General features: G+C 41.3%; 1 protein-coding gene across 1 annotated transcript in view; it reads right to left on the bottom strand.

Annotated features, from left to right (window-relative positions):
• The window catches only part of crb (cell polarity complex component crumbs), a 283,212-nt gene extending 268,588 nt beyond the window's left edge, over positions 1-14,624 (bottom strand). The window contains exon 1 of the mRNA XM_076190525.1: positions 14,503-14,624. Coding sequence (XP_076046640.1) covers positions 14,503-14,524 — 22 coding nt within the window. The 5' untranslated portion in view covers positions 14,525-14,624. The remainder of the gene's footprint in view (positions 1-14,502) is intronic.
• Between the last annotated feature and the right edge of the window lie 8,220 nt (positions 14,625-22,844).

The following is a 22,844-nucleotide window of genomic DNA, read 5'->3' as shown; positions in this document are numbered from 1 at the left end:
GATATACTGTAGAGCTGTGAGATTGAACAGATCCTAAAGCTCAACAGTTCTTCCACAGCTTACAACCAACCGCCGCTGCCTGACGGCACAGAAGTCTCCATGGGCAGGAACCCTGACTTCGTGGACCGCAAAGTCCATGCCTGCCCTTGGAAAAGCCAAATCAATCCTCAACCACCTCCCCTGCCTGTCATTCTATCTTTCTCCTCAATCTACGAGTTCCCTTCCATCCAGGTTCCTCCTCCTCCTCCTCCTCTTCTTCGTTATCGTATTCCTCTTCTTCCTTATCTTCGTACTCCACATACTCTCCTCCATTACTACAACTTCTCAGTGTCTTAATTTTTCTCTTCGTCTTTGGATTACACCTCCCACTCCCAGACTTCTCTCCTAACTCTCTAATGGACTCTGAGGTCTCTAATTTCCGGTCCAGTTACTTCGCAACCAGACTTCCTCCATGACAGTGCCCCCCCTCCCCAAACATCTCCGCACCCCCCTCCCCCCCGACCCTGAAGAGCCTGCCCCTCAAACCCATCCCCGTTCTCAGTTACGCAATGTCTCTCTACTCTCACTACCGTGAATCACTTCATGGTTCCTTTTGTACCTTTTATCAATTCCTGCTCTTCATTCCCATATAACCCCGTTCACGTTTCAACATGTACTGTACTTTGTTTCATTATATAAAGTCCCGAAACAATTTATTACGTACCACATCCTGCGCCGTCCACTATCTAGTCATGTTAATTTGTCCTTCTCATCTCTCCCCTACTCTCTCTCTCTCTCTCTCCTTTTGAACGCCCTTCCAGATCCACGCAAGCCCTTCTTCACCTCTCCCCAGCTTTTCTCACATAAAACCTCCAGTCCTTCTTGGGGTCCATCGCCGCCTCTTCTTCGCATTCCCTCTGTTCAACCCCACAACCCCTCTTTCGCCAATTTCCCAGCTACATAAAGCACAGCCATCTCTTTCCTAAGCCTCTCACCCCCTCTTCTCCCCTTACCTTCCTCCCACCCTCGTCCTGTCTCCAGTTCCAACAAAATAAAGCCGAACATTTAGCTTCTTGGCTTACCACAAACTGGGCCGCGCACTCCACCACCACCTCCTCCTTATCCTCCACCAGCATCACCACATCCTCCTTCTCCACCACCACCACCCCCTCCTCCACCACTACCACCTACACTTACTCCCCCACCACCTTATCACCCTCATCCTCCACCACCTCTTGTTGCAGACGACAACGCTCCTAACTTAAAGCTAAACCATTTGCTTTTACCTTCGCTCCAGCGGGCGGATCCTCGGCCACGACTCGCAGAGAGAACCCGACATCGCCGGGAGAGGCTGCTGCCGTACCTGGCTTCCCACTTCCCATAGAAAGCGACCACAACTCCAAATCTTCAATCGTGGCCGAGAATATTCGCAACAGACCCTTCCTCGACGTTCCAAGGGATATTCCCAGGTTCTATTAATGGTTCTCTCCAAACCGCACGTTCTTCAACACGATCCGGTCCCACCTCCTGAAGAATGTCTCCCCCGATGTTACTACGGTTGAGGCCAAGTGGCCTTCGTACCTGTTACTTGGGCCCAAGTGCAGTTTTTTCATGCAGTCACTTGAAGTTGGTTGTGCAGGGCACTGGACAAGATGTAGGGATGACCCATCATCCAGGAGGTGCCAAGATAAAAGGGAGGGAAGAGGGTAGAGGGGAGTGGAGTAAGTTGGGGGATGGAATGTGTGGGAGTGGTTTCTATGCATGTCTTTTGGCTACCCCCCTTGTAAGGGGAAGAAAAACCTTCCGTATGAGCATATATGCATTTGTAATTAGATTCCAAATGAATTATAAATAATAATCACTTTCAAGTGCGATCAAGTACATATTCAACAAATATATATATATATATATATATATATATATATATATATATATATCAGAAACCACAAAGCTGAAAATCCCCGTGAACTACCAGAAATCATGTTCAAATTTTATGAAAGATTGGGACGCATAACATCTACGAAAATTAATTCTCCGCATTATCTTGAGTTATTCCCGGCCAACCTTCGAGCTGCAAATGACGAGCACAGCGATCACGTGTTGTACTCGTGATCGACAGGTTCTACCCTTCCGAAAGAGAGCTCAGAGCTCATATGACCGATCTATGGGTAATTTTGTGACCTTATACGCGCACACACACCCATCTCCTCTCCCGCGAGAGTTGGAGTAACGACTTCCAGCACAGCGATACTGAAATTACTTCAGCCCTGGGCGGGATCTGAACCCGGACCGCCGTGGTGGCGGCCGCGAACGCTACCACTGCGCCATGGAGTCGAGTCGTGTGTGTGTGCGTGTGTATTGTTACTCATGATTGTCAATCATTATACTTCCTGGTGAGATCTCTGAGCCCGCACACTCAAATTTTATGGGTAACGTTGCGACCTCAAACCCCTCCCCTGGTTCAATGGTAGCCAAGTCCGTGCGAGCGAGGCATCTCTAGTTCACTAGCGAGGGCACACATGCTTGCGGAGACTGATAAGCAAACAGTCTCCTCCACCTGTATGGCATGCACTATCTTATCGTATCTATATTCTGGACTATCTTATCAATCGAGCACTATGACCCCACATCCTCGACGCAAAAGGTGTGGGTGACCACCAATATGTACGTTTTGTTCGTGAGATTATCTTCATTAGGCTACTACAGCTCGTATCCGGACTATTCGCCTCCAGTCAGTTCGTCCCCAACCTTGGACGATTTGTCTCATGGATAGGACGTTTCAACCCATTGAAAGAAAACGATCTATTGATGCAGCAGTTGTCTTAAAAGGCGTTTAAGACGTTTATGAATAAATACAGCAAGGTTCATTCATCTTGGTGAAGGGATTTTGATGTTGTGTCAACAAATTATCAGCGGAGATATAATTTCTATATCGACAGCTCCTTATGTATTTTTCTAGTTATTTTATTGTAGAGGTTGCCTTACGTTTTCTTTTCATCCATGCCATATAATATTTATTCATGTTCTGTATTTTCTTTATTGAAAATAAAAAGGAAATGTAATTATGCAACACTTCCCTCCACTGAAAATAAAAATAAAACAATAGATATGCAATATTCTTTAACATTTTATATACATTACATACTAATACAATGAATAACAATAATACATCAAACAGAATATATTTTTCATGCTCTTTCCTGACGACTTAACAAGCACAGATTCTTCAAACGATTTTGGAGATTCACAATCTTTCGACATATCCGCTTAGCTTAGCAAGACGTTGGCCAATACGACCATGTTCTATGACTGCAGCAACAGAATCATCAGGTTACAGATTTAAAAAAAAAAAAAAAAAAAAAAAAAAAAAAATTATGTGAAGTCAATATGAGCCTCAATTCCAAACCCTAACACAAGACTTACAACCCATCTACCGACAGCCATCTTCCTTTTTACTACGGTTCCCTCGACAGACTTCCTCCATCCTATACTTCTGCAACACTCCCTCAATCCCTGGAGACCCTGGCATATGCTTTCTGCAGCTCCATAATAGAAAACTGTACATGAGAGGCACCACGGCTCAACTACACGCGCACCTGTTGCGAGAGGTGATACTTACAACGGCCGGAACCGACACCATCACCCAAGGAAGCCGTTACGTCGAATGCATTGCGGCGTTAGACCTATCACTGTCTTAAGACACTTAACATTATCAAACTGCGGGATTGCATCTTACTCTCCAATCACGATACATTGAGTATGTATGCGTATGTGTGTGTGTGTGTGTGTGTGTGTGTGTGTGTGTGTGTGTGTGTGTGTGTGTGTGTGTGTACACGCGCGCGCGAGTAAATTTATAACAAAACCGTTATAGGAACGCCTGATGTTTGAGGCGCAAGACCAAAGGGAGACGCACACAAACACTGAAAATAGATAAGGAGAGAGAGGGAGGGAGGGAGAGAGAGAGAGAGAGAGAGAGAGAGAGAGAGAGAGAGAGAGAGAGAGAGAGAGAGAGAGAGAGAGAGAGAGAGAGAGAGAACAGACACCACAACCAATCACTCGTATCATACCGGTGCTTACGACAGGAGGCGCCTAGCTGTTATCGAGGGAGTCACTGTTACCCAATGTACAGACTCCCAAATGACATACAACGGTAGTTGGTGTACCAGAGTCCGACTCCGCGATAAAGGAAGAAAGGATAGCCCACAACATGCCACTCGGCACATGCAGACGGGAGGTATTTTCATTCTGGCAAGCAAATAAATGATCCAAGAAAGACATGTGACCATATGACAGACTTTACAGAGAGAGAGAGAGAGAGAGAGAGAGAGAGAGAGAGAGAGAGAGAGAGAGAGAGAGAGAGAGAGAGAGAGAGAGAGAGAGAGAGAGAGAGGCCTCTTAAACAACTGATACAGTCCTTTCAGCCGACAGTTAAACGTATCCCCATTCCCACACAACATGCAAACCACACACAGAAAATGGCATAACAGAAATCCTTTACCAGCTCACAAACATGCCCAAACACTACTGACCAAAGGACTCTTTCACACCATTCCATAACTCTCACGGCAGTGCCAATTTTCTTTGCCACGTCACTCCTGCAAACTTCTCTATCCCTTCTCTCCACTTTCGGTCTGCACGCTTCCCACCTCACAGCGTCCAGTCTGTAACACATCTGCCCCATCGCTTAGTTCCTTCGCGCTAACTTACCTACCCATTCCCAACTGACCTTTCCTTTCGCCTTCACAAAGTATATCACTCCTCCACCCAACTTGCCCTCCCTCTGTTTTTAAGAGTTATTAACACCAGTGATCTCCATTCTCCTCTGTGCAACTCTTTATTTTTTCCAGTGTCGCCTTGCTCAGTATCCCAAATCCACATCCATGTATAATGGCTGACATTATACACTAATTATGCACTTTGCGTTTCAGGCAGAGCGCTTATCAAAATCTTACACCAAATACCGTCCAACCAATTGTAATACCTGCATATCACACTGTAAAATGGGGGAGTGTAAGGCCTAACCTAACGCAATTTAACTAAAGCTACCCAAAGATAACCTAACCAAGTCTAATCTTATCTAAAGTAACGAAATCAACGAGATAGCAAATGCAAGTTGTCAGTCAAAACCTCAATGATATGGAGTTTCCTGACGATGAAGATCCGCACACGCGGGCGCGTGGGAGGGGCCAAGAGAGCGTCAGTAAACAAAGGCAGATCGAGTTACGCCCTCACCAAATCCGCCTTCTCCAAGAACGGAGGAGTCAGTTCCCGCAAGGCGACGGCGCCACATCACAGGTGTGGGTGGCCCCCCCATTCACTCCACCTAAACACCCCCATTCCCTCCACTTAATCCCAAAATGCACGACAATGCAACACCCCCATTCCCTCCACTTAATCCCAAAATGCACGACAATGCACTACCTGAGATAACTACGGGCAGTTATAACCCATTTCCCAAAGGGTAAGGTTGAAATTACCCGACGAATCTTTATAAAAGTTCTCATTATATCGGTAATATTCGCGACCAAGCTTATAACCGAAGCAAAGCCAACCCCTAACTTAATCTAAATTAACCCTAAGGAAATTCAACTCGGACAAACAACCAGCAAGTAACATATTTATGTAGAGAACCTCAAGACACATTCCCTTTATGCTGCCACCATACAATCTGACAGGGGCGTGTAAAATCTGACTAAGATCCAATACGTGGGAAATGAACTTCATTTGATCGCTATAGGTTACACAAGAGCTCACCTGTCGACAGACGGATTGCATATATCAGCCGTTTGTGGACCAGCATCATTGACATGCTCACACACACATACACACACAGTCATAGCTTTATAATTCTATAATTTTGTAGGATGTATATCTTCAGCAGTAATGCTGCTATGCCCAATAAACCGTAATTATTATCATTATTAGTATTACACACACACCTGATGAAATAAGCGAGACTCGATCTGGGGACCAACGATAATGACAGTACTCCGGTCTGCCAATTACACCATTGCGAAAGAAAATTGTATTAACCTATATCGAGTAATGAAGGTGACTGCCAACTGCCATCAAATATCATTCCTTCCGACCAGCTTACCTATAGATAATATTCTCGATCGACACCTCACTTTGCCCCAACACCAGCGTGGTCGCGGATTAATCGAGACATGACAGTCTGCAACCCGTTTGTTACGGAGACAAATAAAATAGCCAGGATAGAACAGAACTGGCCATCTGGCACGGCAGGAACTACACCGCCCCGCAGGTAGCTTCTGGACAAAGTGGGTTTTGAACAAACGAGATATTCAGACAGAACGTAAATATATAGTCGAGTCCCGCACCAGTCAGCACCGAGCACAATAGACGTGTGCTCACCCCCACCCCCGCCTCACCCCTCACCGACCTCGCCCCCCCCCCACCCAACCGGAATACAGGTCATGTGCAGAGGAAGCAAAACACGTGCATGGACAGCAGACACAGTGATGAAAATGGGTTTTTGGGAACCAGGTTCACACTATGGCCGTATCCAGGATTTTATTTATCAGTCATAAGATTACTTACCACTAGAACACTTAGCACGAACACACGCACGCGCGCGCACACGGTATACGTCCTTATAAGCAGAAACCAAGGATACAGAGCAAGTCGGAACCATGAATGAATTTGAAGCTTGATATGCTAAACTGTCGAGTAAGAGACAGGACCTCACGCGTACAGGTACTAATGTCCATCACTAAACACGGTACACTTAACAACCATTCAACACTACTTTCCATTGACACGTAACAAGGCTGAAAAGAGAAGTGGGAGAAGGAACACCTGACCTATCTGCTGGGTTACCTTGAATCACACAAGCCAACACTTTCAGACTGCATATGGCAACGCGGTGGGAATCTTCGCTCGCCCAACACCACTTTCCAACGCAGTCCACTATCCGTTCCATCCTATTCCAAATGAACAACTCCCTGTAAAACTCGTCATCCTTATATACACACACATATATATATATATATATATATATATATATATATATACATATGTGCACCCCGCAATTCTACATACATTGGGTTTACATGCCAACTCAGCACACGGTTGTCCTTCAATTTACAACAAGGAGCAATCAAACACCACCACCAATAACACCAGGCTGTACTTGATAGGGAGACTATTGTCAATAACACAAAGACAGTCGCACAGTGTAATAAAATAGAAAACTAATAATGCTATAAGCTATCCACATAAGTAAAAGAGTTCCGATAATCAACATACAATCAAACGTGACTTCTGCTATTCCCCTCTTTAATTCCTCATCTAGATCCAGGGCCCATCGGTAACATCCACCTACACCCTCCCCCCTCACCAACCCTCTTGACCAGCGGGGGGGGTCCCTCCGAGACGAACCATCCTACCTGACTCTCCCCCTCTCCCTCCCCTCCTGAGCGAAGTGTTCGACCAAGCAGGTGGTCAACATGAACCTTACAGTGTTCCCAAGCGGCCTATACCTAAACCCATGTTGTCTGTACAATATTGTCAATTGTGTATTACATAGCTGTGTAAAGCTAATTTAATTCTTGTATACTATTCTGAAGATGACTCCCTAAAGTCGAAACGTCAATTAAAAATGGAAAACTATGGAAGGCTGGTATTTGCCCATCCACTGAAATGAGATCTACTGTTAGAAAATTTGAAAATCTCAGTAAGAAAACTAATCAGTGTCAAAATGCTGTTGTGTTTAATTCAGTGCACACACACACACACAACCATTCCAGTTCTAGTATCATTACCACCCAGCCCCACTGAACACTCCTGACACTCACCCCTTCCCTGAGTCACTCGATATGACGTATTCATGGTTGCGTCACATAAGGACACAGGGTAATCAATATTGGAAACGTGGGCACGGGTCGATTTTATTCGTCGAAGCACCTCGACCCCCCCCCCCCCCGGGGCAAAAGTTAGCGGACCCATTGGAGGAGGAAGGTGAAGAAGTAGAAAAAGAAGAAGAAGAAGAAAAAAAAAAACACGACCCCAAAATACAAAGCGCGGAAGAATGAAAATGAAAATGAAAAAAAAAAAAAAGACTTGAGCGGGAAAGAAACGAGAAGAACCCCCCCCGAAACCCCACAAAAGAAGCAAAGGGACTGTCGATCCCGCACCATCCCCCCTCGGACCGAAAAAGCTGCATGACGCGACCAAGGGAAAAAAAAAAAAAGGCAGAAAAGTGACAGCCCCCTACACCCCACCACGATGTCTCCGCCTTTCCCCCCTCCCCTCCCACGCGACATCGATTGCATCAAGCATGGCCGACCGAAGCGGCCACATGCGAACCATAACAGCACAGGCCGAAGCTCAGTTGACGCCTCGCCTCGCCGTCCCCCCAACTTTGCCATCGATCCCATCAGTCCGCGATTGCTGACAGGCAGGCAAGCATGAACAGCCGTCATACTCGTCTCGCAACAGTCCGGGTCGGCAGCGCGGCAGCCGCATGCACGAGCAAACGTAATGACCTGGGCTGGAGGTGACGCATATCCAGACATGCGTGGTCCAACCTTTGATAATAACAACAAGAGCCACAAGAAGAACAATAAGTAATGAGTAACCTAGAGTAGAAAAACAGTCCAATAAGGACCACAATGGAAATAAGCTTACATGTTTTTGTTATCCTCGGTAATTGTAATTGTTATTTCGAACTATGTGCTCTTTGCATTAACTGCACTTCATACATATTGAATCATTGCCAAATAGACTTATTATTATTATTATTATGAGGCAAGCAAATCTTAAATTTATCATTTGCATATATGAAAAGAAACGTTAACCCTGTCACTGTCACCAAGTAAGATTGTTGGGCCGAGGGAAACGCCACACAATTAACGTGGAAGTCTTCCCTCAATTCAGCTACACTTGTTCTGACAACCGCTAACAAACTTTACGCGCCGACAGGGACCAAAGCCCTCAATCACGCCACACCAACCCACTACGGCATGACACATATTTGGACTGCGTAGACAATTATTATTCCGGAAGACACTTTTGAGGCAACAGAGGAATGGCCTAACGCAACTCAAGACACTATGACAGTCGTTTACAGACACTACTCCGTCTCACGCAATATGCAGCTTCCAGCTGGAAATTTTATTTCATGCTGAGAGAGAGAGAAAAAAAATCGTGTCAACCGAACCAACTGTCGAATAGGCAACAGGTATTCTGCATTCCTTTAATTTTAATAAAGGTAGCTACTTTAGCCACTCACGAGGCGATATATTACGGCCAATGTCATCGTCACCCATTCACCCAACTTTACAAAGGAGGAACATGCCGACAGGAGACCTATTGGTCCATAACTAGGCCAGATGAAAAAATAATAATAATAATAAAATAAAATTATATATATATACATATATATATATATATATATACATATATATACATATATATACATATATATACAATGATAAATAAACAAATAAAATTATAATAATATAAATAATAAGTAAATAGGTAAATGTAAATAATAAACAAAGATAAATAGTTATAAATTGACAGATAAATAATAACAAATGATAATCAAAGAAACAACAACAAACAAGCAGACAAATAATAACAAACAATATAAAACAAATGGCAGGCATTACAGATGGGCAATACTTCCAGAACAATAAGCAACCAGAAGTATGAACTCGCAACCACGAGCAAACAGAGAATTGCGCCAACAAGAAATTGAAATAACATAGTATACGCATTTCAAGTGTCAAAAATGCTCTCTTTGACCCGTGAACTCTCGCCCCCATCAGTCGATAACGAGTACAGACAAATACCTCTGGTCGGTCACACCATGCAGTGCTTGAAAAGAGTAAGCGTTCTTCTATATAGGATGGCCTCACTGATATCACACACACACACACACATATATATATAATATATATTACAAATTATTACAAAGGCGGAGCATGCCGACTGGATACCTTTTGGTCGGTTGCAAAAAAATACAATATAAGGTTTTTCACAGCATATCTGGAATAAACTAAGACTCCTGTGTTTCATATTCACCACTTGTCAATCTGTCAGAATGTCTAAACATCACACACACACACACACACACACACACACACACACATTATATATATATATATATATATATATATATATATATATATATATATATATATACATTTTCAAAGGTACACAGACGAAAACGTTCGGTATTGTTTTTTTTTTTCAAATTCCTGGTGGTTTATGCAAAAATAGTTCATCACGCGTGTTTTGTGATTTCTTTGCACACACACACACTCACACACACATATACATATATATATATATATATATATATATATATATATATCACACACACACACAGACACACACCAAACAGACTACGGCTCCCCAGACTATTTACCATACAAAAGAACTGTCAAGGCAAAACTGACTTCCCCTCGTATCATCGCGCGACCCAAACGCGTTGTCCTTCCCCCACACAACATCTCGGCCACTGAACAAAACAACACGGAGGACGATCTGCTGATACACGAATGTCAACAAGTAGAAATGCGCACCTGTACTGTTCACAGGCACCTGTTGAACAGAGGTGGAGAGAGAGATGGGGAGATTAATTGTCCAGTTATAACTTCCCAGCTATTTTAGGACAATGCGTCACCGGTGCACTGTGAACCCTGGATACTGTGACAATGACTTCATAAGCATTTGTTGAATATTTCAGAAGAACAGCAAACTAGCTGAATCATAGACCACAGTGACGCATTTGGCACACGCGATAAGGAAACCATTGGTTCCCATACTCTGTGTGTGTATGTGTGTATTCACCTTGGTCTTTTGGATCACGTGTTGGACTCGTGATCGACAGCTATTTCCCTCCCGGAAGAGAGCTCAGAGCTCGTATGACCGATCTATGGGTAATGCTATGACCTTACACGCACACACACACACAATTCCCCGACCACGAGAGTTGGAGTAACGACTCGAAGCGCAGCGATTCTGAAATAATTTCAGCCCTGGGCAGGATTCGAACCAGGTACCGCCGTCACCCCCGTGCTAACAGTCTGAGACTCTAGCAACCGCGCCACTGTGTGTGTGTGTGTGTGTGTGTAAGGCACCATTAACGAAAAAAGCTCTATTACTTATTATCAAAGATATATTGAACGTTTCATATTCATTTCATATAACTACTATTTCTATGACCATAAGAACTTGATTTAACAACGTTCACAGCTTGGCTTAAGTTACCAATTGACAAAAATATAATGAAAACGACCGTACTGTAGTATGGCTATCTGTTGACAACAGCCTGCTATGAGAACATGTTATTATTCCTGTTCCAAAACGTTTGCGAACCACTGCATTGACAGTCGACAACTGTCTGTTATGAGAACACGCCCCAAAACGTTTGCGAACCACCAAACTGATCTGTATTGACTGCCGAACTGTCCACGTGCTACAACTGCACCGCATCTGTTCAGGGATGGAGGTGGAGGGTGGGGGGGGGCGAAGTGGCAGCTGCTGGTTACCTGACACGCACCACCCAACACGCGCGCGTGTGGGGGCACACCCCCAGAAGTTAAGGTATACACATTGCCACTGTAATGACCTAATGTAATAAAGGGCGGGGGAGAGGGGGAGAGGGAGGGGCAGGAACAAGGCGCCAAGACAAAGGACATTGTTCTTCACGACAAAGAATGGCAAGGGTAACAGGACAGCACTGTTGCTGGCAATGGAAGGGGACAGTGTATGTGTGGGGTAGGAAGCAACATAAAGCATAAATGTCCGAGCCCCAAGCCAGGCAGGTGGTAAAGGAAGGCACAGGTTCAAGTGTAAAAAGCACACAAACACAGATAAAATCACACACACACACACACATATATATATATATTCAAAGTAGACCACTTGGGAAAAGAAACTAACGAAGCAGAGCGCTTTCGTATATTACATCTTTCGTATATTACACTTTTTGCACTGAAGATGTAATATACGAAAGCGCTCTGCTTCGTTAGTTTCTTTTTCCAAGTGGTCTACTTTGCATAATTGAACACACGTACCCGTGTTCTTATTAGCATATATATAAGTATATATATATACATGTACATATATATATATTATATATATACATATATATACACATATATATTATATATATACATATATATATACATATATATATATATATATATATATATATATATATATATATATATACATATATATCACTTAAGGGACCTCATCAGTACCATACCCGCGTTCAGTCCTTTTTGTACATCTTAAAACAATCAATCTAAAGCACTACCTTTTTCCTTGTGCTCTTTGTTGTCTTGCCTTTTGTCTACAAAGGATTACAAAGGCGGAGCATGCCCACAGGGGACATTTTAGTCCATGACTAGATCGGATACGAAAAAACTATATATATATATATATATATATATATATATATATATATATATATATATATATATATATACATATATATATACATACATATATATATATACATATATATATATATATATATATATATATATATATAATACAATAAATGCATAGGTATAGTCAAATACTAAACAAATATGTAAATAGTAAAAATAAACTGAAAGACAATAATAAATGAAAACTAAGCAAACAATAATAAACAAACAGACAAATAATAACAAACAATATAAAAATAAATGGAGATATGAGACAGATGGTTGGCGCAATCAGAAGACTCGTAGAAGTCTGAGATACCAATGCTCTACAGTACATTCGAAAAGACTAAATGACTGACAGAAATCCTTTCGGCAGCGGTGATGATTATCCTGATGCATAGGATCATCAAGTAATTGCAAGTTAGGCGAGACGTCACCGGGCCAGGTCAGACACTCCGCGTTACCAACCCTCTCAGGTCAAGTAAGGTCGAGGTGAGCGGGCCTATCCTACTTTCAAGACCACAATTTCCCTGTCCAAATGTAGCTTTGCAAAATACCATTTTATTAATAATTATCACTAAATTATTGTGTCTGACAAATGTTAAACTGAATAAAGATTACTACATACAAATGCAACCAATGTTGGTTTCCGTATATATTCACGTGCAATTCACCATGGTCTTGGATCATGTGTTGGACTCGTGATCGACAGTTATTTCCCTCCCGGAAGAGAGCCCAGGGCTTATACATGACCGATCTATGGGTAATACTGTGTGTGAACACACACACACACACACACACACACACACACATATATATATACATACACACACACACACAGTGGCCAGGGAGAATGGATGAGTGTATGATGGAGGCAGAAAAATATTAGTATTACATTACCAATAAGTTATATTACAATAATTTTCGTTCTCTTTTCGTAAGACTTAATAAGAGTATGTCACCTATAGAATTGCCAATGTACCCCTGCCCTATTTATTCTGTATATCCAAGCCTCTCGTTTCTACAGAATTACCAACAAAGGAGTGTGATTGTGCTTATTAAATGTCTACTTCAACCCAGGCTCAGATATATTGTAACGTTGTTTGACCATATGGGGGGAGGGGGGGAGGCAAATTCAAGAGCATCAAGCGCCTGCCTGAAGAGTGATTCATCCAAGACGGGTATGAAGAGTTCTTAAGTCGCCGGCCACTCTGAACCAAAAAATAAATAAACGAAATCACTATAAACTCCTGCTTGAACAACTGATAGGACACCTGTTGTCAGATATCGTACACTATTTTCGTGATAAACAATCATATCCTTAACGAATAGAAGTTATTCTACCAGTTATCCAACGAGATGCTAAAGGTTATTATTCTTATACCAGCAAACTTTCGTTATCATAACGAAAATAGTACATTTCATGTTCAATCGAAAAAAAAACATACGAAACACAAACATACTGTCATCAAGTTAATCTAAGTCATAAATCACATCATTATTATACAGATATAACAGTGCTATTTGAATGACATATGGGATTAGTACTTTTAATTCACGTTTGATTGCACTGCGGTACGATATGACGTCATGTCGACAGACCCTTCGACCGCATGGGATATGTTTACATTCCATGAACAACAATAAAAACCCATATTTCGTAAGACCTCATCGCGACGTGAATGAAAAGGAACACAATAAAATTGCATTGAAACTATATGACATTTGATACACAGCAAATGTTACAAAAATAATATATGAATAGGAATTAGTCCAATTTTTCGTCCAGGAATAAGCACCGCACCTGCACCTGAATACATAAAAAAAGTAAACGAAAAGCGGCTGAATTAACTGACACCTCGAATGACCTTGTGTATTGCTATGTTTACGAACAAAACATTCATTCGGGGAACAGGTTTATTTGCAAAATTTAACAAGATGATACCTCCTCTTTATAAATAGTTTACCACTGCATATTTTACTTTACACGACGATTACCCTCCCAACCGTCACACACCTCAACCACCTGAGCTACCTGTATACTCATTCAGGTAAACTACCAATGTTGGCAAGTTTTCCAACAAATCATTGTAAATACAATAGTTCTACTCACCTATTAACATGCGGCGATCCATACTTTTTACACTAAAACTCCATTTAAATTATAAAACACTAATAATACACAAATAAAACGGGGATAAACTTGTCCTACTCCTCCCGCCACACTAGCCTGAGTCACACTGGCTTGATGGGGCTTCGGTCGCGAACAGCGAACTTACCTGGAAGAATTAACGTTCCTGCCGCTAGATGGAACCACCTAACTTGGTTTTGGAATAACTTCCCAGCCTGAAGAAATTTAACAAAACTCTCTAGAATTATTTGCTTGATATTCTTTTATTCTGACTATTTGAATAGATTTGAATCTGATAAATTTATAAATTAGTCTATGCTCTGTTTCATATTTCTGATGTGAATACGGGCAGTAGATAGAGCCATTCGTTATAGTATACATTTAAAATAATTTATTAAAATATAAATACACTTAAAAGATTGTTGGAACAAGTTATGCATTTATTACGAAAGACCAGAACGTACCCCCAAAAAGTTGGATAGGTGAACCTGTTACCTTTGGATGACCAAAGAAAACGGTTTATGACAGGAATAACCTTGGTAATTTTTAGGGATGACATTTACACAAGGAGCGTTTTTTTATTATCATTATTTTTTCAATAAGCCGAGAATTAATAATGGCATGCATCTAGTTTTAATAGCTGGTGACTGAATTGAATCAAAGTCCTTCTATATGAATAACTATATTGTGATAACGTCAATCTGACTGGTCTCAATACAGCAGTAGTTCATTATATTTTAAGTAATTTACCTAATTCACCTACCTAATTGTAGTATACAATTAGGTAGGCAATCTAAGAGCTAATGTGTGTGAGCAGACAAAATAACAACGAGCATTAGCATTTTTACTTTTACTTCTACTTTTACATTTTTACCCTACCCCTGATGCCTCAGGTTATAATGCACTACTCCCTAGTGCTGATACTAATTGCCCACTCCGTCCTGAGATTCAGGTTAAATGTTAGATTTAATTAATATGTGACCCTAGCTGCAGTGTAGCATTCACTATAAATACATGTTGTTACTGATGTAGAATATTGTAGTATATCATTAATGGTACTACTCTGATATAGTACTCACTCATACATGTTGATACAGCTGTAGAATAATGCAGTATATCATTAATGGTACTACTCTGATATAGTACTCACTCATACTGTTTTGTTACGGTTTAGTATTATTTTGTTGTTCGTTTGCTTATTGCAACGTTCCTTTTTGTGATGGTGCTCAAATCTTTGGTCTTAATATTCCTATGTGTACAAACATTTTAGTAATATTAGCTAAACTATAACAATGTGTACAATCATTTTAGTAATATTAGCTAAACTATAACAATGTTTATGTGCCATATGTGTTCTGACTGGTATTACTCATAATTGTCTCTGGTCCCCTTTAACCCCTACGTATGTTGTCAGTGTGATTTAGTATAGAATAACAATCTGATGAGGACCACAATGGAAATAAGCGTACATGCTTTTTGTGTTATCCTCGGCAATTTGCATTTATTATTCCGAACTATGTGTTCTTGTCATTATTTGCACTTCATGTACATTGTTTAATTGCCAAATAAAGTCTATCTATCTATCTATCTACTTGTAGTGATGATTCTCGACAGCGTTCCGTCGTTTAAATGACGCTCGTCACTGCCGCCTTTTGTAGATTCTAGCACTTAAAATCCAATTGTATTGTCCTGTTTTCTAAATCTTAATATTTAGAGAACAAATAAGCCTTCATTGTCTTCTTGAAAATATCTAGATGTTCAGCAAACTTGACCTTATCTGGGAATTTATTGTAGATCCTTGGTACACTCTTCCCAAAAACAAATCCCAGTTCAAAATTACTCCTTGGCTCGACTAGCCTGTGCATTTCAGCACTGTCTTAACGTCAAATCAGACTCTATGTGAAAATCCTTTAATAAATTTCAAATATATCTTAGCCTTTTAAGCTTCAAGGCTTGATATATCATAATACACAATTTTGCCTTAACTGGTACCCAATGCAAATCAATCAATGCCAGTGTTAATCTCACACGAGAAGTAGATTAATCTTACTCTATTCATCACAAGTTGCAACTTCCTCAGTAGGTAATTTTGCAGGTCATAGTATAAAGAATCGCATTAATCGAATTTACTAGTAACATGATTACGAATAAACATTTTAGTAGTTTTTTCAAGATGTTTTCTTACAAAGGCAATATTCGATCTTGCTTTTTTTTTGTGTTATCCTCGGCAATTGTAATTGTTATTTCAAACTATGTGTTCTTTTCATGATCTGTACTTCATGTATATTGATTCAATGCCAAATAAACTTACTATTCCGTTATTCTTCAGCTTGGTTAATTTGACTTTTAAAAGTGCTGTCGAGCATGACTCCAAGATCATTCACAAAGCCTTTAACCTCCATTTCGGTACCAAAATCTCTAAGACAAATGTCGTCGTGGGGTAACGTATCACTTACCTTATCCGCGTTACTTCCTGCTTATTCCTGATTGATGACGAAGATTCTTCTATCTAATTTCTCTTTCATTCGCATCGCCTATCAATCCTACCTTAGCTAATTCTTCTCTAAATTTTTCTTCCACTGCACTTTTCTCACGCCCTCTCTTCTCCTTGTTCGCTCCATATACAAACTGTCCATACGCGTCAGCCAATGTTCATTCACCCGCTTCTATACACGGTGACCTTTGACCCCGTGCCTGGGGTGCCAACTGCACGCCCATATCCTCACCACATTCATCAAATCAAACCAGCCACCCTGATTCCATTGCTGAATGAAGGCCCCCTTCATAGCATTCCATGATTCACACGACCGCGCCAACCTCTGCCACGTCACTCCTGCGTGTTTCTCTATCTCGTCTCTCCACCTTCTGTCTGGTCTCCCTCTTCCACGCTTCCCATCTCGCTGGTTCCACTCAGAAACACACTTGCTCCACCGCTCAACAGTCGTTTGCACTACCCTGCCCAATTCCACTTCCTCTCTTTCACCGCCTCCACAATATATTTCACTCTAGTCTGCTATATCACTCAACTAACTCTCTTTCGGTCTCTCAGGGTTATTCCCATCATTGATCTCTTCATTTTCCTCTGCGCAGTCCTCACCTTTGTTTCCATCGCCTTCGTCAGTTTCCAAGTCTCACACACGTAGATTATTGCTGGCAGAATGTGTTGATTGTAAACTTTACCCTCTCAGAATTTTATTGTTACTTACCAAACATTTTCATACCTTTTTATTTCAAGATCATGATATTTTGTCACTTTTACCATCTGCGCTAAATAATTATACTCTTCAACTTCCTCGAGACTCTCACCATCGATTATAATCTCTATACTTTAAACTTTCGTGATGAACATTACTTTGGTTTTACTCTTATCCACTTTTAAAACTACTTTGAGACTTTCCTTGTTCAGATCACTCAGCATATCTTGCAAGTCATCTGATCTTTTTGAAATAAGAATACTGTCATCCGCAAATCTTAAGTGGTTCAAATATTCGCCATTAATCTTCAAACCTTTCTCTTCCCAACTCAACCTTCTGAAAATCTCTTCCAAGCAAGCTGTAAATAATTTGGGTGAAATGGTATCACCTTGCCATACTCATTTCTCGATCTTGATCTTTTCTGTGTCTTTATGCAGTCGAATTATAGCGGCACCTTTCACATATTTTTTCTAAAACCCTTACGAACTGTTCGTTTGTCCCTGCTTGTGCACCGAGTTTAGTATTGCTATTTGTTCTACCGAGTCAAAGACCTTCTCGTAATCTACAAAAGCTAAGCACAGAGGTATATTGTATTCTGTCGTTTTCTCGATTAGTTGGTTCATTGCCTGCAAATGACCCAGAGTCGAATATCCGCTCCTAAAGCCTGCCTGTTCTCTTGGTTGGTTTCCATCTAAAACTTGACTTAGTCTATTTGTAAGGATCTTAGAGAATACTTTATATACATTTGATAACAAGCTAATCGGTTGATAGTTACTAAGGTCCTTCTGGCCTCCTTTTTATGAAGCAAAATCACTATAGCATTGCACCACGATTCAGGAACGCTTTCTTGACGTAAGCACTGGGTGTACAACTGAGCTAACTTAATATGAATTTCTTTCCCTGCGTCTTTCAACAGATCTATCGATATACCATCTTCCCCAGGTGCTTTTCCTCGTTTCATATTTTTAGAGCAAATACTACTTCTTTCTTTGTAATCTCTGGTACATTACTAACGTCTACAGATGAATTTGCTGACTCAACTACGGTCTTCGACAGTAAAGATCTTGATAAAATTCTTCTGTTCTTTTTACCATTCTCCCTCTGTATTTAATGATTTCTCAATTTCTATCTTTCAAACATATCATTTGCTGTCTTCCTAAAGCATGTCTGCGCTCGGTCCCTTTATTACTTTTACCTTTTCGAATAGTTTCTTCTATTTCATTCATGTTTCTCTTTCTTTTCTCTGATCTCTGTCTTTTGTTGATAAGCTTGTTTAGTTCTACTCTTTCTATTTCGTCTCTCCTGGTTTTAATCTGCATGGTCTTCCTTCTTTTGATTAGATCATTTGTAGCTTTGGAGTATTTGTTTTCTCTAATACTTTTTGTACTTCCTACTTTCTCTGCCGATTCCCTAATGATATTCGCTAAATTCAAATTCATATTTTTGACAGTGTCTTTGCTGGTTCTTAGAGCTTCGAATCTATTTTTAATTTCTAACTGAAATTTCTTATTATTATCCTTAACCTTTGCAAGACTTCTTTTCTTTTTTAAAACTTCTCTCGGCTCTTAAATTGAATTTAGCTGTGCTACCTACCATTCTATGGTCACTACCGATGTTGACTTTATTTATGACCGTAACATTGCTAACGCTCTTGCTCTCATCTCCTAATATGAAGTCTACTTCGTTCTTTATTGTTCCATCCGGATTTCTCCAGATACATTTACGACCTACACGCTTTTGGAACAAAGTGTTCATTATTGTAGTTCTCTCCAAAATTGACTAACCTCTCGCCTCTGTCATTTCTTTCACCTACTCCAAACTTCCCAATGCACGTCTCATCTCCCATCTTCCTAATTTTAGCATTAAAATTGCCTATTACCAACGTGTACTTACTTTTTTCTTGATCCATTACCTGACTTAAATCATCATAGAAGGGTTCAATTTCATCGTATGAACTCTGTGAAGTTGGTGCATAAACCTGAACTATTTTTAGAGTGTACCTTTTATACAGCCTAATCACAATTCAAGCTACCCTGTCTGATAAACTACTGAACTTGCCTACGTTACCAGCAACCTGTCAGTTGATCAAGAATCCTACTCCATTAGATCTTTCTTCGTCCTTACCTCTATAGTAGAACAGGTGGTGACTATCTTGTAATTGTATCAGCTTTTCTTCCGTTCTTCGGACTTCGCTCAGTCCTGCAATGTCCCACTTGATGTTGTCTAGTTCTTCCATGAAACTATCCAGGTTGTGGTCTTCTCAGAGTTCTTACGTTGTAAGTATTGATCTTAATTTTCTTCATAATGTTTAATGACCAAGGCTTGGATCTGCTTGGACAGTGCTTACTTACATTCGGTGGCACACTGCCCGTAAGCACATGATGCAATGCGGTTGGACTTTTAGTAGACTATGATCCAACAGGAACGCCCGGTTTTGTTTTGTTTTTACTGATCATGTTTGCTTTAAAGGGCTTTTGGCAGTAATCTCACCTTCCTATCAACTAGTTTCTGATGAGATATTTCTCTGGTGTCACCTAATTATATCCGGTGAAGCCCTATGTATCTATAGGATACCCAATGGTCTACGCCGTCATTATGACGGTACCCCATATATCTATAAGGAATTTCCCTGTTCGCCATCAGGGACGTGCCAGTCTTGTGACTGTGTGTGTGTGAGCTGCTCTTTGTCTGATCTTTCTTACAAAACCTGTTCGATATGGGTGACCCTGCAGAGATTTCCTCTCTATCGACATAGCTTTTGTAGTCATTAAGATTCTCAAGCCTTTCCACCACGTCAAGGTGTCAACTCTCGGATAAACGGGGATGACCGGGTGTTGGATGATGTGCATGTGGAGTGAGCGAGGGGAGAAGCTAGTGAGAAAAGAGCATACATACATACATACATACATACATACATACATACATACATACATACATACATACATACATACATACATACATACATACATACATACATACATACATACATACATACATACATACATACATACATACATACATACATACATACATACATACATACATACATACATACATACATACATACATACATACATACATATACCAAAGTTTTTTCCTCCTTACACGGGGGTAGCCAAAAAGAAAAAGGCATAGAAACCACTCCCACTCATTCCATCCCCTACATATTCCAATCCCATCTACCCTCCTCCTTCCCTCTCATCTTGGCACCTCCTGGATGACGGGTCATCCCTGCATCCTGTCCACTGCCCTGGGTCAGAAGCAGTGTCGCAAGACACAGCACATCCACAGTAAGGCCGCTTCATTAATTCGGCGACCCCCCTCTCCGTCCCCTCATGCAGAAAAGGAGAAGACGGGGAGAAATCCCTTCGGGCTGCGTCAAATTCTTTTTCATACATACTTCCTCATCCCCATCCCCCACCCACTCCCCCTAATGCATCACAGCATCATCTATACACAACCCTTCTCCATTCACCCCTGTCTTCTGTCCTCTCCCGTCCTTCCTCAACAGACATTCCTCTCTTTCCCAATGCCCCTTTTACCCCATCCATCCATCTCATCCTAGGACGCCCCCTCATATTCACTCCTTCCACCTCTGCCTTCCACACCTCTTTTACTAATCTTTCTTCAATTCATTCTTTCCGTGTGTCCAAACCATCTTAATATTCTTTCATCAACCCCATCTCCCAACTCCCTTTCCACCCCTGTTCTCCTCCTCACCTCCTCATTTCTCACTCTATCTAGCCTAGTAACCCCTATCATACTTCTCAGACATTTCATCTCAAACACATTCAAACTCCTTCTCTCTTCCTCTCTTATGTTCCATGTTTCTGCTCCGTACAGTGTTGTCGGCACAATCACTCCTTCATATAACCTCCTCATAGCATCCATTCCCAGATGTCTATTTCTCATTACACTTTTTAATCCACCAAGGCATTTACTCGCTTCTCTCAATCTACATTCTACCTCCACCCCCACTCCTCCCTTTCCTGCCACATTCGCACCCAAGTATCTAAAACTATCCACTTCCTCCAGTCTCTCTCCCTTAATGCTTACTTCCAGCCTGCTGTCACTCTCTCTCCTCGTACATCTCATCACCTTACTTTTACCCACATTTATCTTCAACTTCCTTCTTTCACACACCTTCTCAAACTCTGTCACTAACTTCTTCAATTCCTCCTCTGTTCCTGCTACAAGCGCATTGTCGCCAGCAAACAACAACTGGCTTATTTCCCACTTTTCCCCATTTTCTTTAACCATCTCCAACCCCCTGACCCACTACCCTTGTATTCACCTCTCGCACCACCCCATACATGTATAGATTGAACAGCCAGGGCGACATAACACATCCCTGATGAAGTCCCACCTTTACCTCAAACCATTCACTCTCTCTATTTCTAATCCTAACACAAGCTCTACTACTCTCGTAAAAACTCTTGACTGCTCTTAACAGTTTCCCTGCTATCCTATATATCTGCAGTACCTCACACAGCGCCTTTCTATCTACCCTGTCGTAAACCTTTTCCAAATCCATAAAAGCCCCAAAAAACATCCTTACCTTCTCCTATAGCTTTCTTACATATATGTCTTACCACAAAAATCTGATCTACCCAACCCCTACCTGTCCTAAAACCACACTGTTCCTCACCAATTACTCCCTCTGTTCCTCTCCTAATCCTCTCAGTCAAGACCCTGCCATAAGCCTCCCCAACTACACTCAACAAGCTAATCCCTCTGAAACTACTACACTCACACTTATCCCCCTTTCCCTTGTAAAGTGGAACGATACAGGCACTCGTCCAGTCCTCTGGTACTCTACCCTCTCTTAAACAAACATTAGATAACCTCACCAGCCAGTCCACCATAACTGTACCTCCTTTCTTCAGACATTCTGCATGGCATCCATCCAACCCAGGTGACTTACCTGCTCTCATCACCTCAACAGCTGCTTTCACTTCATCTTTCCCTATTTCTCCTCCATTTTCCTCACTCATCACTTTCATTTTCTTAGCGCTTCCCACTGCAACTACCTTCCCCTCTCTATCCTCCTTCACATTTAGCAACTCTTTAAAATACTCTGCCCACCTTCCTCTCACTGCCTTCTCTTCCATTACCATCTCTCCATCTGCA

This window comes from Oratosquilla oratoria, chromosome 9 (genome assembly GCF_046742065.1).
Source record: "Oratosquilla oratoria isolate Oo_2021 chromosome 9, ASM4674206v1, whole genome shotgun sequence".
NCBI classification, from domain to species: domain Eukaryota; kingdom Metazoa; phylum Arthropoda; class Malacostraca; order Stomatopoda; family Squillidae; genus Oratosquilla; species Oratosquilla oratoria.
This window is presented reverse-complemented; position numbering and strand designations above follow the sequence as displayed.